Source organism: Pelodiscus sinensis, chromosome 3 (assembly GCF_049634645.1).
Source record: "Pelodiscus sinensis isolate JC-2024 chromosome 3, ASM4963464v1, whole genome shotgun sequence".
NCBI classification, from domain to species: Eukaryota; Metazoa; Chordata; order Testudines; family Trionychidae; genus Pelodiscus; species Pelodiscus sinensis.
Window position 1 is genome coordinate 25,625,457 of NC_134713.1, and position 14,911 is coordinate 25,640,367.

Here is a 14,911-nt window from a genome sequence, read left to right on the forward strand (position 1 = left end):
TAGCTAACAGGAAAATGGCTTTGGTGACAAGACCAGAGACCTATCTTTCTTGTCAGAGGATTCTGGGCACAGCTTCTACAGTCTGAGTGGGGGCATGGGGAGAGTTTTGTGTGCATAATGAAATCATTAAGGCCTTCAGGGTTTTGCAATTTAAGGGAACACCTACTCAGAGGAATACAGAAGTAAACAGCTTAGTGAAAAAACAAAGATGCTTCCTAGTACTCCATGCAAATATGATCTATTTTAAAACTAGCTCAAAGGATCCAAAGGCTTAAAAAAAGGAAGACAGCACAGTGATAGCAAAAATACTTGTTTAACCCAAGCTCTGGCATAGTCTTCTCATTTTGCTCATTCCTTATGTCATCCCTGTAATATAATCCTACTTATGTGAAGGAATTCCAGCAGAAGGCAAACAGAGATCAAGTTGCTCATTCTTCATTTCCAGCTAGCAAAAGAAGAGCATGCTTCGACACACATTATTATGATGCCAAAGATTTCATGTTGTTGGCAAAATGTGCTATCAGTTCAGTGGATATGGAGAAAATGTTTCAGCTGTGTTTAAGTTTGTTAAAATGAGTCTGATGGTTCACAAGATCACTGGTGCTCATAATAAAAATATCTAATGTATTCTTGTAGATAATTTAACATAAAGAGCTTGATTCTCTGCTTCTACCTATGTCTTCAATTCCCTGAGGTGCCCAATTTTAGCTACACTGGTAGTTCCATTAACCTCAATGGGGCTACTCAGGTGCTTTGAGTCAGGCACATGGTTAAGCACTTTGCTGAAACAGAGCTTTGAGCAGGAGTGACTCCATTTTGGGCAATGGAATGACACTGCAAAAAACATGAGTTGAGCACCTCAGGCGGAAACTGGCTTCAGCGCTTTGGCAAATGAAGGAACCAGAGAAGAGCACGCTGCACTGGAGAGGTTTAGAAACACTCATTGTGAAACACCCAAGAGGGCTTTGCCCCAAGTGATCTCACTAAGTTCAAGAGGGCTGAATTCTCAATCCTCATGTCAGCCTCAGACCAGTTCCAACAGCCACTGTATCCACCCACCCACCCACCTACCCAAACCTGGGGGGCAGGATCAACCAACCCAGTTTTACCCTCCCTCAGTTCCCCCTTCACAACTGTGTTCAGAGAGAGTATGTCCCTGATCCCCCCCCCCCACTCAGGTCAGTCTCTGTGGAAGTGTTGCAGGATTAAATGAATCAGAATGGGGATTTACAAACTATTACATGAATACCGGTGCCACCCATTGCTCTACCTGAGTAACCTGTGACATATACTTCTGGCCCTGCATGTGATGTATGTTCTGTAACATCCCACTATTTACTTTTCCTGGCAATATATTCCCTTTGCATTTCTCAGCCCTGCACGAGTTCTGCCTTTTGCGCTGGCAAAGCCTCAGAGGCGCGGGACCGCGCCGCGGCTGGGGCTTCGCTCCCGGTGCCCCTGGTCTGCTGAGGACCGTCTCCAGCAGACCAGGGGCACCGGGAGCAGCTTTTCTCGCCCCGGAGGTCGAGGTGGCGGATCGCTGCCTGTGAGCTCCGGGGCGAGAAAGCCCCGTTCGTAAATGCGGATCCGACATAAGTCGGATCCGCGTAAGTCGGGAACTGCCTGTACAACAAATCATAAAGGACTGTCCTTAGATCTCCCCTCTAAGTCCCACTGTCAAAGGAAGAGAGACTGACATTGAAAGATGTACAAGTACACAAAAAACTGCTGCTAGTCAAGAGTCATCAGTTTTATTAACCAACTTCAGGGCTCCCTGGTGTTCTAAGAACTGGGCAGTCATTCATGTATGTAGCCTGACCTCTGAGATATGTAGAGTGCTGAAGTTGAAAAGTTTATTTGATCCCGTGTGTTCGTGCCTGGAATGTACTACCCCCTTGCAGTGAGTCAGGGAAGCCATCAGGTGACTTTTGCTCACTGGCACGGGGTGGGTTCTGGTTACACTCAGACTGATTCACATGAGAAAAACAAGTCACCTTCAAAAACAGAAAACTAACCACTCTACTGAGCAAGTTGTGGCTGTGTTTCTCAATAGGTATAAACTGACATCATCAGTTCAAAGAGGGAAACTGCTGCACTGATGCATAAGAGCGTTGCAATAGGATTTCCTAATGAGTTAATTTAGTTAGTGTCTGGGCAGGCAGCACCATTTTAGTAGCACATGATGCTGCTTCAGAAAGTTAAAATAGATTCCCTGGTGCTGACGAAAGGTGGGGGGAAAGGGAGAGGGTCATCATTAAACTGTTTGGGCCAGAACAAAATGTGCCCTGAAACAGTGCAGCACAAGTTTGGAGGCGGAAGAAAGGTGATAAAAAGTTACATCTTTCTGCCCCTCCAGTTTCTACGACTATCAGGAGATGGTTCAGTCCAGGGCATTCGTTAAAGTGTGGACTTTAACTTACACTGGCTTGTAATAGCCTCTGAGCAGTTATATTGGTGAACCTTGGCCATTATACAGGCAGAGTTCACCAGAGCACAGCAAATGGATTTCTCCATGCCAAGAGAAGCCCCAGCTGCCCAGTAGGACTAACATGACAGAACGATAGGGTTAGGACCAGGCCATTACTAAAGCTGATAAGCACTGCAAATGATTGACAAGAAATCAGATATACACTGATAAAATGGGCGAACGATAAAAAGTTATTTTACAAGGGTAGATGCATGGGAGTGAGTTTCTCCTTGGGTTTTCTAAGCAGATGGGAGCACAAACACAAGAAATTGAGGAGCATATGCCTGTCTTATTCTAAATCCCACAAAATTATAGAACACTAGAACTGGAAGGACTTCAAGAGGTCATCGAGTCCAGTCCCTTGCCCTCACAACATCATGCATCATCTAGATTATCCCTGATAGACATCTATCCAACCTGCTCTTAAACATCTCCAGGGATGGAGGTTCCACAACATCCCTAGGCAATTTATTCCAGTGTTTAATCACCCTGATAGTTAGGAAGTTTTTATTAATGTCCAACCTAAACCTCCCTTGCTGCAAATTGCTTCTTTGCCTATCATCAGAGGACAAGAGAACAATTTTTCTCCCTGCTCCTTTTAACACCCTTTTGCTTGAAAACTGCTATCATGTCCCCTCTCAGTCTTATCTTTCCTAAACTAAACAAGCCCATTTATTGCAGTCTTCCCTGATAGTCAAGTTTTCTAGACCTTTAATCATTTTTGTTGCTCTTCTCTGGACCTTCTCTAGTTTCTCCACATCTTTCTTGAAATGTTGTACCTAGAACTGGCCACAATACTCCAAGGCTGTGTCTACACTGGGCCACTTATTCCGGAAAATCAGCCGCTTTTCCGGAATAAGCTGCGAGCTGTCTACACTGGCCCTTGAATTTCCGGAAAAGCAACGATGCTCTACTGTACAAAATCAGCCGCTATTCCGGAAAAACTATTCTGCTCCCGCTCGGGCATAAGTCCTTATTCCGGAACACTGTTCCGGAAAAGGGCCAGTGTAGACAGCCCAGTAGTCTTTTCCGGAAAAAAGCCCCGATCGCGAAAATGACGCTTGGGGCTATTTTCCAGAAAAGTGCGTCTACATTGGCCACGGACGCTTTTCCGGAAAAAGGGCTTTTCCGGAAAAGCAGCCTGCCAATGTAGACGCTCCTTTTCTGGAAATACTTATAACAAAAACTATTCTGTTTTAAGCATTTCCGGAAATTCATGCCAGTGTAGACACAGCCCAACTGAGGCCTAATCAGGGTAGAGTAGAGTGGAAGAATGACTTCTCGTGTCTTGCTCACAACGCTCCTGTTAATGTCACTATAACAATAAGTCATATCCGAATGACAGATTAGACTAAATCTTGGATTCCCTGGGTGGGGAAATGTACAAGGGATGACTGCATTGGCTTCTCCAACCCTCCAGGGATATATGGGTAACAGATTTCAGTTGAACTGGCTTCACCAGCACAACTCCCTTCCATTTCCCCAACTGTATAATGAAAAACCTCTGTTGAGCCCTATGTGTTTTAACAGAAGTTGGATCATAGTCTTGGTTTTCAACCTGTAGCCCACCCGCCATGTGTGGCCAATCAACAGAAATCTGCAGCTCATGTGACATCCTAAGGGTCTTACAGGTAGTATTGGATATTAAATTAGTTGAGAACCACTGTATCAGACCCTTAGAGCGGATCACGGGGGCTAACAGCTGGGGAAAGCAGGGGAGAATAGCTCTTTCTAGACCCAAGCTGCCATGTGAGGCAGGCATCAGGGCCTGTCTGACCTTTGGCAGATCACTGCTCAAGTTTGTAAATGTCACAAAAAATTGAGGACAAAATTGGTAAATAGTGAAGAGGACAGGTCACTGATACAGAGAAATCTGTGTTTCTTGGTAAATGGGGTGCAGGCAAACTCTATGCATTGTAATATGGTGAACTGTAAATGTGTGGCTACATCTACACTGGCCCCTTCTTCGGAAGGGGCATGCTAATTTTGAACTTGGGAATAGGGAAATCTGCGGGGGATTTAAATATCCCCCACGGGATTTAAATAAACATGGCCGCCGCTTTTTTCCGGCTTGGGGAAAAGCGATCCTCCGGAATAAAGCCCTTTTCCGGAGGATCTCTTATTCCTACTTCAAAGTTATTTTAGTTCCACCCAGATGCTCCTTATCTCAAGGTCCCTTCCAGAGTCAGCATTCTATCCTTATCTCCGTATGGAGGTGAGAGGCAAAGGCAGCGTCTAATTACAGATCTCGCATTGTCTGGCCACAGAATTAGCCTGACTCTTGCTCTCGTGTTAACAAGACCAAGATGGCTGCACACAAATTCCTTTATTCCCTTTTCCTGCCTCCACAACACAGCAGACAGTTATTTTGAAATAATGTCGAAATACTGTTGAGCTGAAGGACTTCTTACTCTGAATCCTGTAATCCTCATTGTACAAGGAGTAAGGGAAGTTGGGAGAAGAGTGCTCTGTTTTGAAATAAGTGCTGTGTAGATGCTCACAATTTCAAAATAAGCTATGCTTAAATAAGCTACACAATTGACATAGCTCAATTTGTGTAGCTTATTTTGAGTTAAGTCCTGCTGTATAGACACACCCTTACTCTTACAGCACAGGATCTCATTGAGCTTAAGTCAATTCAGAAGTATACATCCAAATTTGAATGCACTTTCATGTCATCCGTGTGGCTGAAGCTGCTAAAAATGATCTACAAAACGAATCTTGTAATTAAAGCATGCAATGTTACGTTAGATGTTGAGAGGAATAATATTGAATGACTTCTTAAAGATAGTCAAAAGATTCATGATCAATGGGACGCAATCCTTTCTGAGTCCAAATCAGTAACAGGGTATTGACATTTCATGTGAATTTTCCACCAATCACAGCCTAACAACTCAATCTGATGCAGGAAGGCACTGTTGAGGCAATGTTTTTCTTGTTATTATTGACTCCATCAAATCTGGTCTTACATGTCGATTTGAGTCACTGCAACAAATGTGTACCCTTTTGGTATTCCTTTGGGAATTAGAGAACTAAGTGATGAAGATCTATATTCAGCGGCTGAACAGTTTCAACAAAGGTACAACAACAAAATTTCAAGATCATCTTCCTGAAACGTATACATTCCACCAACTTTAAAATGGACTGCAAGCCAAAAGAACTTCTTCAAGAAATATTCACTCTTGGCCTGTCAATTTAGTTGTATTTCCTAATATAACGATTATATTACATATTTTTGTCAGTCTCCCTGCATCAGTGGCTTCAGGTGAATGCACCTTCAACCTGGTAAAACACGTAAAGAACTATCATCATTCTACAATAGGACAAGAGCATTTGAATGGGCTGGCAATGCTTAACATTAACAGTGATGTTGCATGTAAATTAGATTTTTCTTTCATTATAAACGAGTTTGCACACAACAAAGCCAGAAAAGCATTCCTAAAATGCAGAGTATTGTTTGCAGTGAAAACTCACAATTAAAGTTCATTTTTAATATATGTGCTAGTAGCATTATGACTTAATTGTTAATAAATAAATATCTCTAGTGTTCATTTTCATATATTCTTTTGGTTTTAGTATGAACCTATGGATGAGAAGTTAGATACGTCTGGGGCTGGGGCTGGTGCCTCTAGACTCAAAGTGGCGTAGGCCTCTGTCATTCTCTGAGAGGGCCTGGACATTACTAACAGTCTGCCATAGACAAAGTACTCCTGGGGGAATTCTGCAACAGTGTGCTGCACCCTTTTCTGAGGGGGAAGCAAAGACAAGCTTCACGAGTGGTCACATACCTCTCCGCAGCAGGGCAGGCATGTCATTTTGGGCACCCAGAGCAGCTGGGAGAGAGGTAAATCACTGGGAAGGGCTGCCCTAGCCGGTTCTGGGTCAGAGCCACTCCCTGTCTGCCCAACTCCTATGCATCCAGTCCACCCCAAGCACCCTTGCTACGCCACACCTCTCCACACCCAGATTTCCTCCAGCCAGTGTTCCCTCTAAGGGTACGTCTAGACTACAGGCTTTTGTCGACAGAAGTTTTGTCGACAGATACTGTCGACAAAGCTTCTGTCGACAAAGAGCGTCTACACTACATTCAGTTCTGTCGACAAAGCAAGCTGCTTTGTCGACAAAACCCTGTAGTCTAGACACAACCCTAGATGCAATAACACCTTCTGTTGACAGAACTCTGTTGACAAAAGGCGTTATGCCTCGTAAAATGAGGTTTACCAGTGTTGACAAAACTGCTAAGTTCTGTCGACGTTATGTCGACAGAACTCAGCGGTAGTGTAGACGCAGGTATAGTTTTGTCGACAAAAGTCCACTTTTGTCGACAAAACTCTGTAGTCTAGACACACCCTAAGATTTCCCAGCCAGGAGCAGAGTGAGTTTTGGCTTGTGCACCATTATTGAGGTCATGTGCAGTGGTTTGGATGTGTGCCACCCAATTTATGAACACACACACATTCCTGGCCACCGGAGCAGAATCCCCCTCCGCCAGGCGGCATGTCCCATTCCCAACTGCTGGAGCAGACTCTGCCCTCCCCTGGCTATGCGGCATAGCCCGTTCCTGGCTGCTGGAGCAGACACATACACCCTGCCATGCAGCAGGTCCCGTTCCCGACCCCAGCCTCCAGAACAGGCCCCAGCCTCCTCCACCAGACCAGGTCTCCCCCCACCACCACGTGGCCATGGCAGGTCCTGGCCTCCCACTCCAGTGGCTCCCTCACTACTCCATCTCAGCCAGCCCTGCCCACCAGAGCAGCTACCTGCCATACGAGTGCTGCTGCGGGGCTCTCCAGAGGAGGTGGGCGGGGGAAGAATTTTTTGTACATGGCCGTGCAGGCATGCACCTGAGCGGAAGCTATGCCCTCCCCCCCGGCCCTTCCCAAAGCTAGGGACACTGTAGCTAGTGGTTTCTGTGCTGCACTGGACTCAACTTCTTGTCTCTGCTGAGCTAGGAGGGGGGAGAAGCACACTTCCCTGCATGGAGCAGCCAGAACAGGGACCAAGCCAGACGTACCTCTAGAAATCGCCACTGGCTCTGCCCCTAACACGTTACATCTGCAGGATGGGGGGAAAAGATCAGCTGTTCCCCCATCTAACCAAATCCTAGCCTCCTGGATCCTATGCTGAGACATCCCCCTTCACCCAGGTCCACTCCCACTGAGTCCCCAACACTTAAACCTGCACCCCACTCAGCCCTAACCAACTGCACTCAGATCCCCAGACCACCAACCCCAACCTTACAGCTCCTGGACACCCCCCAGTGAAATGCTCTGTACCCAGATCCCCCTGAAGAGTCCATTTACCCCTGCACTCAGAACTCCCCACATTGAGCCCTGTGCATCCAGATCCCTCCACAACCAAAGCCACCCCATGAACCCCTGCATGCATCCAGATCCCCTCCCCTGCATCCAGAGTCAGCTACCCACCTCCAGAATGTCCCACCCAGAACCCTCTCACCCTCCCCCCCCCCCGAATACTCCTCACTAAGCCTCTCTACACCTGCATGACACTTGAGGACAGGGTCCTGGGATCTTTCTGGTGCCTGGCACTGTCCCCTTCTTTGTTAACACTTGCCCAATGGGTGATAGGTTATCAGCTAGTAATTAGAAACTGGATCCAGTCTTGTTCCTGCAGACATTAAATATTGCTACAATATGTTAGCCAAACTTCTATTAATAGATCACCTTCCCCCCCCACCCCACCCCACCCCACCCCACCCCCAATGCCACTGGGCCATTCTGTGAGAAAAAGATCACACCCTGTCCCCTTCTTCCCTTGCTTTGGTACTTCAGATTCTCTGGGACTGCTTTCCCTCTGCTAACTCCTACTCTACTGACATGTGTCCAATACACCCACTCTCTAACCAGCACACACGAGAGGAAGAATGTTGAAATCAATGGGATTGACACACATGAGTAATGTTACACAGTCAAGCTCCTTATTTACTCCAAAAATGTAATGCTGTGGGCAGAAAGTGCAAACAAGCAAAAAACATCATAAGATTTGATATCAATAGAAATTGATCTCTCTCTATGGAACAGAAAGAAGATGACTGAATATTACAAGAAAAATACAACAGTACATTGTTAACCAAATAATTCCTAATCTAAGTCAGCTATTATAAGAAGAATTACCCATCTCACAGAAACTTAGCTCCCACTTCTATGCTTCTTTCAAACTTTGTGTGGGCAAATGGTCAGTGCTGGATAAAAGCGTAGTGTGCAGTGAATTTGAAAGTAAAATAATTTCTCTTTTACTCTTACTGCTACTTTTATCCTGATGCTATCTTTTATACTTTTCCATGGTTGATAGAAGTTATTTTTCAATATACAGTATATTTAAACATCACCACTATCTCTTATATAACTCTTAGCATCAGTAGATCTCAAAGCACTTTACAAAGGAGGGCAGCATTATTATTTCCATTTTATAGATGGCTGAGGTAATAGCAGTGACTGACCTGACCAAGCTCTACCAATGATTGAATCAGAATACAACTCAAGTCTCCTGAGAGCCAGTCCAACATGGTGTCTACTGGGCCACACTGCTATTATTTACAGGTCTGTGGTATCTGAAAGGCATCTTTAATATACACATACATGTGAACATCTTTAGAAGAAGGACTTTGACATGTTCAGCCATACTTTGTCCAAACAAAGATGTTCAATGAGTAATGATTTTCCAGGAAATAGCCAATCAAGCATCTTCAAAGATAAGGCAACTCCAAAGCAGAAGTTGGCAGGACAAGAGTGAGTCAGAAGTTAACTTGAAATGAGAGCCCTTCACTGTCTAGCTGCTTATGACTCCCATCATTATTGTATCTCAACGCCTCACAGTTTTTTAATGTATTTATCTGCACAACACATGTGTGGTTTATGGAAGTGCTACTATCCTGTTTTACGTATAATAAATTGCTGTACGGAGAGACTAAGGGTATGTCTACACTACAGTGTTATTTAGAAATAATTTATTTCAAAATAATGCATCTACACACAAAATGTATTTCAAAATAGCATTTTGCTATTTCAAAATAGTGCGTCCACACTGAGTGGACTCTGAATCGCATTTAAGGCTGTCCAGAACTAGTATGGGCAGGGCACCAGGTCAGGACTTATTGCTGCTGCCCAAGGCTGCCCAAGGCTATCTGAGGTCTGTGCTTAAAGGGACCCCCCCAGACAGCCAGTTCTCAGGTTTCCCTGCTTGCTTGTCTACCTCAATGAGGGACAGCTAAGCATTTTGTCTCTGTGTGCTCTGGTTGCCCTCACTTGGGACACCACAGCATTCTGCAACATGGAGCCAGAGCGGCCCCTGGGCACTCTGGTGCTTCTCTTGGACGCGTTGCTGCGAGCCTGGCTGCACTTTCTGCAGGCTGCCATCTGGGAGGTCCATCGGGAGGCTGTCAGTATCCAGGAGACCCTGTGGGAGAGCTTCTACCCTGAGGAGCACTAAGAGCCTCCCTGGTCTGCCCCACTGGAGGCTTGTGCCTCATTCCTCCCTCACGTCCTTCCGCTTACCCCTCCCTAACCCCCCTTCCTTATGTAAAATACAATACACGTATTTTCATGAACACAAACTCTCTTTATTTAACAAAACTGGGGGGAGGAAATGAAACTCTGGTGAGACTGGGGAAAGGAGGCGGGAGAGGGGAGAAGAGAGGGTGAAACCTGGGAGGAGGGAGCTAGAAGGGGAAAGCAAGAGGAAGCTCAGGGCTCAGGGTTGGAGGTCTCGCCAGACCAATTTGATTTTCATGCGAACCTGCTCCTGAGTTCGCATGTGACCTTTGGTGGCCAGGCTGGCAGCTATCCTGCCATAGACGGCTGCATTCCTCCATCTTGTGCAGAGATCATGGACACTGGGGGCATCCCCCCCAAACCTGAATAAGGTTCATGATCTCCACCCTGGACCAGGAAGGCGCCTGCCTTCTCCAGGCCCCAGCAGGCTCCTGGGAGCTAGCAGACTGCTCCTGGGGAGCGGTAGAGTGTTGGCTGCCAGTGGCTTGCTGGCTTATGTTTTGGGGCCACTGGGTCAGTGGCAGTGACTGCTGGCTCTGGGCTGGCAGGCTTGAAGCTGGCACATGCGCTGTGGCCAGAGTCAATGCCTTTAAGGGCTCCGGGGAGGGAGAGGAGTGTTCTTGGTTGAGGCTGCAGTGGCTACCAGGGCACCCTGGAAAGGCTGGAGGCCCCCTATTTCAGAATAAGTGTCTACACAGCACTTATTTCGAAATAGCTATTTCAAATTTAGCATTATTCCTCGTAAAATGAGGTTTACCAAATTCAAAATTAGCGCTCTGCTATTTCGAATTAATTTCGAAATAGCGGTTTGGCTGTGTAGACACTAGGAAAGTTATTTTGAAATAAGGGATGTTATTTCGAAATAACTTTGCTGTGTAGACATACCCTAAGGGACAGACTTTTGAAGACCCGTAGCTGGGTTTCACAAAGGTATTTAGGCAGCTAATGCCAATTGAAATGAATAGTTTAGTTGATCCACCTGCTTAGATTATTTGAAAATCCCATTGGATTTTACATATTTAGTTGTCTACAGACCTTTAAAAATCTGATCCTAAGTGATTATAGGTTCTGGCAGAGAATTTCCCCATGATTAGTAATAAATAAGGTATTAATCAATTAAATATATAGGAGGAGGCAGGAGAAGTGGTAATTCATTCATTGCATAGTTTTATTATTGTTTTGACAAAATTTTCACTATTGCAGTTTGAGTTTGTGTGTGTGAATTCACCATTAGAAGCATAATGTCTTAGAAATTACTACTTAATAGGATATTTCACAAACTGCAGCAGCTTGCAACTTGCTACTTACCTAGTTTTTACTATAAAGAGTTAGCCGACTAGGCCCCAATCCTGCCAAGAGAGCAGTGTGTGGGGTCTCTAGCATCTGTGCAGAGCTTCACTGATTTCAGTGTGGGTCTGTATCAGGTCAAGGGTCTGGCCCCATAAGTCATTTAGGAGGGTCAAAGCTCAAGTGTGGAAGCTCTACATCTGTTATATTCAAACACTGATATTTACACTTTTCAAGACTGTTTAGTACTTAAGGTGTTTTTACTAGGAAAGAAAACACTCATATAACCAAAACATAAGTGGGATTCTATTCTGTGATCCGCTGACCCCTGGGAGGGTCCACAGATTGTGTTTAAAGTTTCCAATGGAGTCTGCACCTCCTTCATTCAAAATTTCATAGGGGGCCTGCAAATTAATAAGGGTTAAAACCATTCTATTAACAGACAAAAAGAGGAACTGACACCAGCCAGAAATAACACATGTAACCACTGGAGGTCGCCTTTGTTTCAGCTCTCTCAAGCTTTAGAGACTTGGTTTATCAAAAGAGTATTGTAAAAAGTTGTAACAATGCATATGGAATTTTATCTAACAATATTCTTGATTTCCAAGCCATTTTGTGATTTTTTTTGTGAATCGTTTTATATAAAACATTCCAGATTTCAGAGATTTGCAACCTACATTTATTTTTGCCTGAAAGCCATTTTGAAAATGTAAAAAATAAAACCTATTTTAAATTCTACCATAGAACCAGTTTAGATCAGTTGTTTTCAGCTTTTTTCATTTGTGGACAATCTCAAATAGAAGTGTAGACCTCTTTGAAAGAAGGGAAGGGGAAAATGGACCACAGTTTGAAAGCTGCTTGTTTACAGTGAAAATGAATTCATATAAAAATTCTATCTGGTTTTCACAGCTAGAGGATTCTCTGCATCTTGGGGTCTTCAAAGTATTTGAAGGCTTCAATATCTGAGATATAAGTGAGAGGATTATTCTGGGAGGGGTGGGTGAGATTCTGTGGCCTGCACTGTGCAGAGGGTCAGACTAGATGATCATAATGGTCCCTTCTGACCTTAAAGTCTATGAGTCTATGAGTCATTAAATTGGATCATTACTGAAAACAAAATATTAAAATCTCATGCTTAGTTTGTGCATCAAATATTATATGTACATCTACCATTTAACTCAAAGGCTTTACATGCCAGGTTGATGTTGCCAATGAGGAAAAGACAAGAAAGAGTAAAACAATAATACAGTATAGACAAAAAAAAAGGTCAAATCCTGCAAAAATCATACCCCTAAAAGTAGTCATTATTCACATGATGAGTCTGAGTGATTTTGTGGCAATTACTCACATGAGTTAAGTTCTGCTGGACCAGTCTCTATCATTTGGCTTGTTCTCTCCTTTGATTTTTGTTTATTCTTCATGAATAAACAATACTGTATCTACACTGCAATGCAGGGAATGGAGATGCTTGCAGCATACATAGACCTGAGCTAGCTATAGTGAAGCCAGCAGCAGGGACTGTGTAAATCTCTTGGGACCCAGGAGTCTAGTGTCACGGAAGTCAATGCTGCCGCAGCCTCACTACTATCAGTATAGGAACTAGCTAGATTAAAGCTCATTCATATGCATCCATGCATGCTGCAGTTACACTTCTTAGAAAGCAGTGCACATATCCTGTGAGGCATCCTAGCTTCTTTGCTTAGACTAGTGCACATAACAGGTCCCTCGGTCACAGTATGTGCTGAGCAAAAAACGCTCAGTTCCTAAATCAATAAATCACAGCTGTGACTCTACAAACTTAGCATTGCTTTTGGAGAAATAATAGAAAAATGGTTTGTAATTAATGAGCAGATGACTACCTTTACAGGCACTCTTTAAGTCAGGTAGCAAAGTTGCACTCGGAGACCCAGATGTACAGAACCTCATATGCTGAACTAGAATAGAGAGGTTTAAGCGCATGAAGCACTGGGCTCAAATCATTCAGATCACAGATAATTTTAACTATACCATCTTATATGTGTAGCGCCCCCTCCCCACCTGGTTACCTTCTTTTAAAGCCAATCTCCTTTCAGGTTTGGATGGATAGGTCTGGGTTCTTCTGGATCCCGCCACCCACTCAATTTTATTCTTTCTGATTGATGTACTTGGCGGTGCCTCCACCCCCCTCACTCCTTCCTGGCAGGGTCACCAGGGCAGCTTGGGAGGAAAATTCTAGCCCAGGATAATCCCCACATATTTGCCAGATAGTTGGATACTCCCAGAAAATAACACAAACGCATACACTATAATAAACATAATTATATTAAACAGGAGACAATTATAACAGAACAGGGTAAAACACTATTTTTAGGGTCACCGGTGCCCAGCAACTGTGAGGTTAGTGTCCCGTTGGTACGCATACTTTGTTGGGGCCCTTGATGACTGTTGACCACACAATCCTTCTCTGCAATGGTTTAGCAGTGGAGCTGACTAGGTCCAGTACAGCCCAAAGGACTCACAAATGGGAGAAGGCAGTAAATCCCTCCACAGTTTAATATGCTGCAGGTAATAAAATCCCCAAACAAATTCCCTGACTTACTAACTAAAAATTGGTGCACTCACACACTCCATGAATGAGCCTCAGGTTGAGAGATGACTCAGTCTCTGCAGAGGGGCTGCTCTCTTCTCACGGGGTCCTCTTCAAGCAGGAACCAGGCTGCTTCGGTCCCAGAATTTCCCCTCACCGCGAAGGGGTGCAGGGCTCAAGATGCAGACCACACAACTGCACCAAAATTCAAAACTACAGCCTCCCAGCCCAGCATTCAGACCCACACAGCAGGCAGCAGCCCTGAACTTGCTGCTAGAGCTGAGCTGACCATGTGTTGACTGTCTCACCCAGGGAGCTGGAGAGCCAACTCAGCCTGGCTGGGGAAGCCTCCCAGCAAACTCCACAACTGGGAATCAACAGTGGAGACATAAACCAGGCTGAGGGATCCTGCCTTCAGGTTCCTAGAGGCTAGTTCTCAGGGGGAACCTTGCATGCAGGCCTGGGGCTTACTAGTGATGTGTAAAAGGGAAGTCAAATCCCCCGGAGCCATTGATTCCCCTATGAGGGGCACGTACAATATACATACATTGCTAATGCTTAGATATATTTGCTATTTGTATAGGAGTAAGACATGACAAAGGACAAGGCCTGTCACAGGTAATAACTTATAATAAGGAGACGAGGGGAAGTGAAACCAGTCTTCTGTTAAGTACAGATATGGATAGATTCCACATCCTTTAAACTTGTGACCGGCTCAAGCAGGAAAGGAAAAAGGGAAGTATGGCTTGCCCATTGTTCAGCAAGTAGGCACTGTATTTAACCTCATTTGGAAAATTAACCTGACCTATAGGAATGCTAAATGTCAAAGATGAAGTAACCTATCATGTTAAGGCACCTAAACCAGGAAAGATGTGAACCCTATAAAAACCCCTGCCTATGAGATGTTGGTCGTCGGCTCTGATTTGAACATTGAGTTCCTTAGCCGTACCTTGGTTGCAACCAATAAACTTGAGTTGGACCCAGCCTGAAAGTGTGACTCTCTTCTTGGGGTAAATCAGACTAGCCTCCAAGGGGACGAAACCTTGCAATTTATGCAACACTAGCTCCCACACAGTCAGT

At 44.7% G+C, this 14,911-nt stretch overlaps 1 protein-coding gene across 4 annotated transcripts in view; it reads right to left on the reverse strand.

Annotated features, from left to right (window-relative positions):
* LPIN1 (lipin 1) overlaps positions 1 to 14,911 on the reverse strand; it is a 135,191-nt gene that overhangs the window by 100,934 nt on the left and 19,346 nt on the right. Inside the window, exon 1 of one of the 4 annotated variants that reach the window (XM_075923487.1) lies at positions 13,867 to 14,061. The exons of the other annotated variants lie outside the window; for them this stretch is intronic. Within the exon in view, the coding sequence (XP_075779602.1) occupies positions 13,867 to 13,875 (9 nt within the window). The 5' untranslated portion in view covers positions 13,876 to 14,061. Of the gene's footprint in view, positions 1 to 13,866; positions 14,062 to 14,911 lie in introns of those variants that run through there. 4 annotated transcript variants of the gene reach the window in all.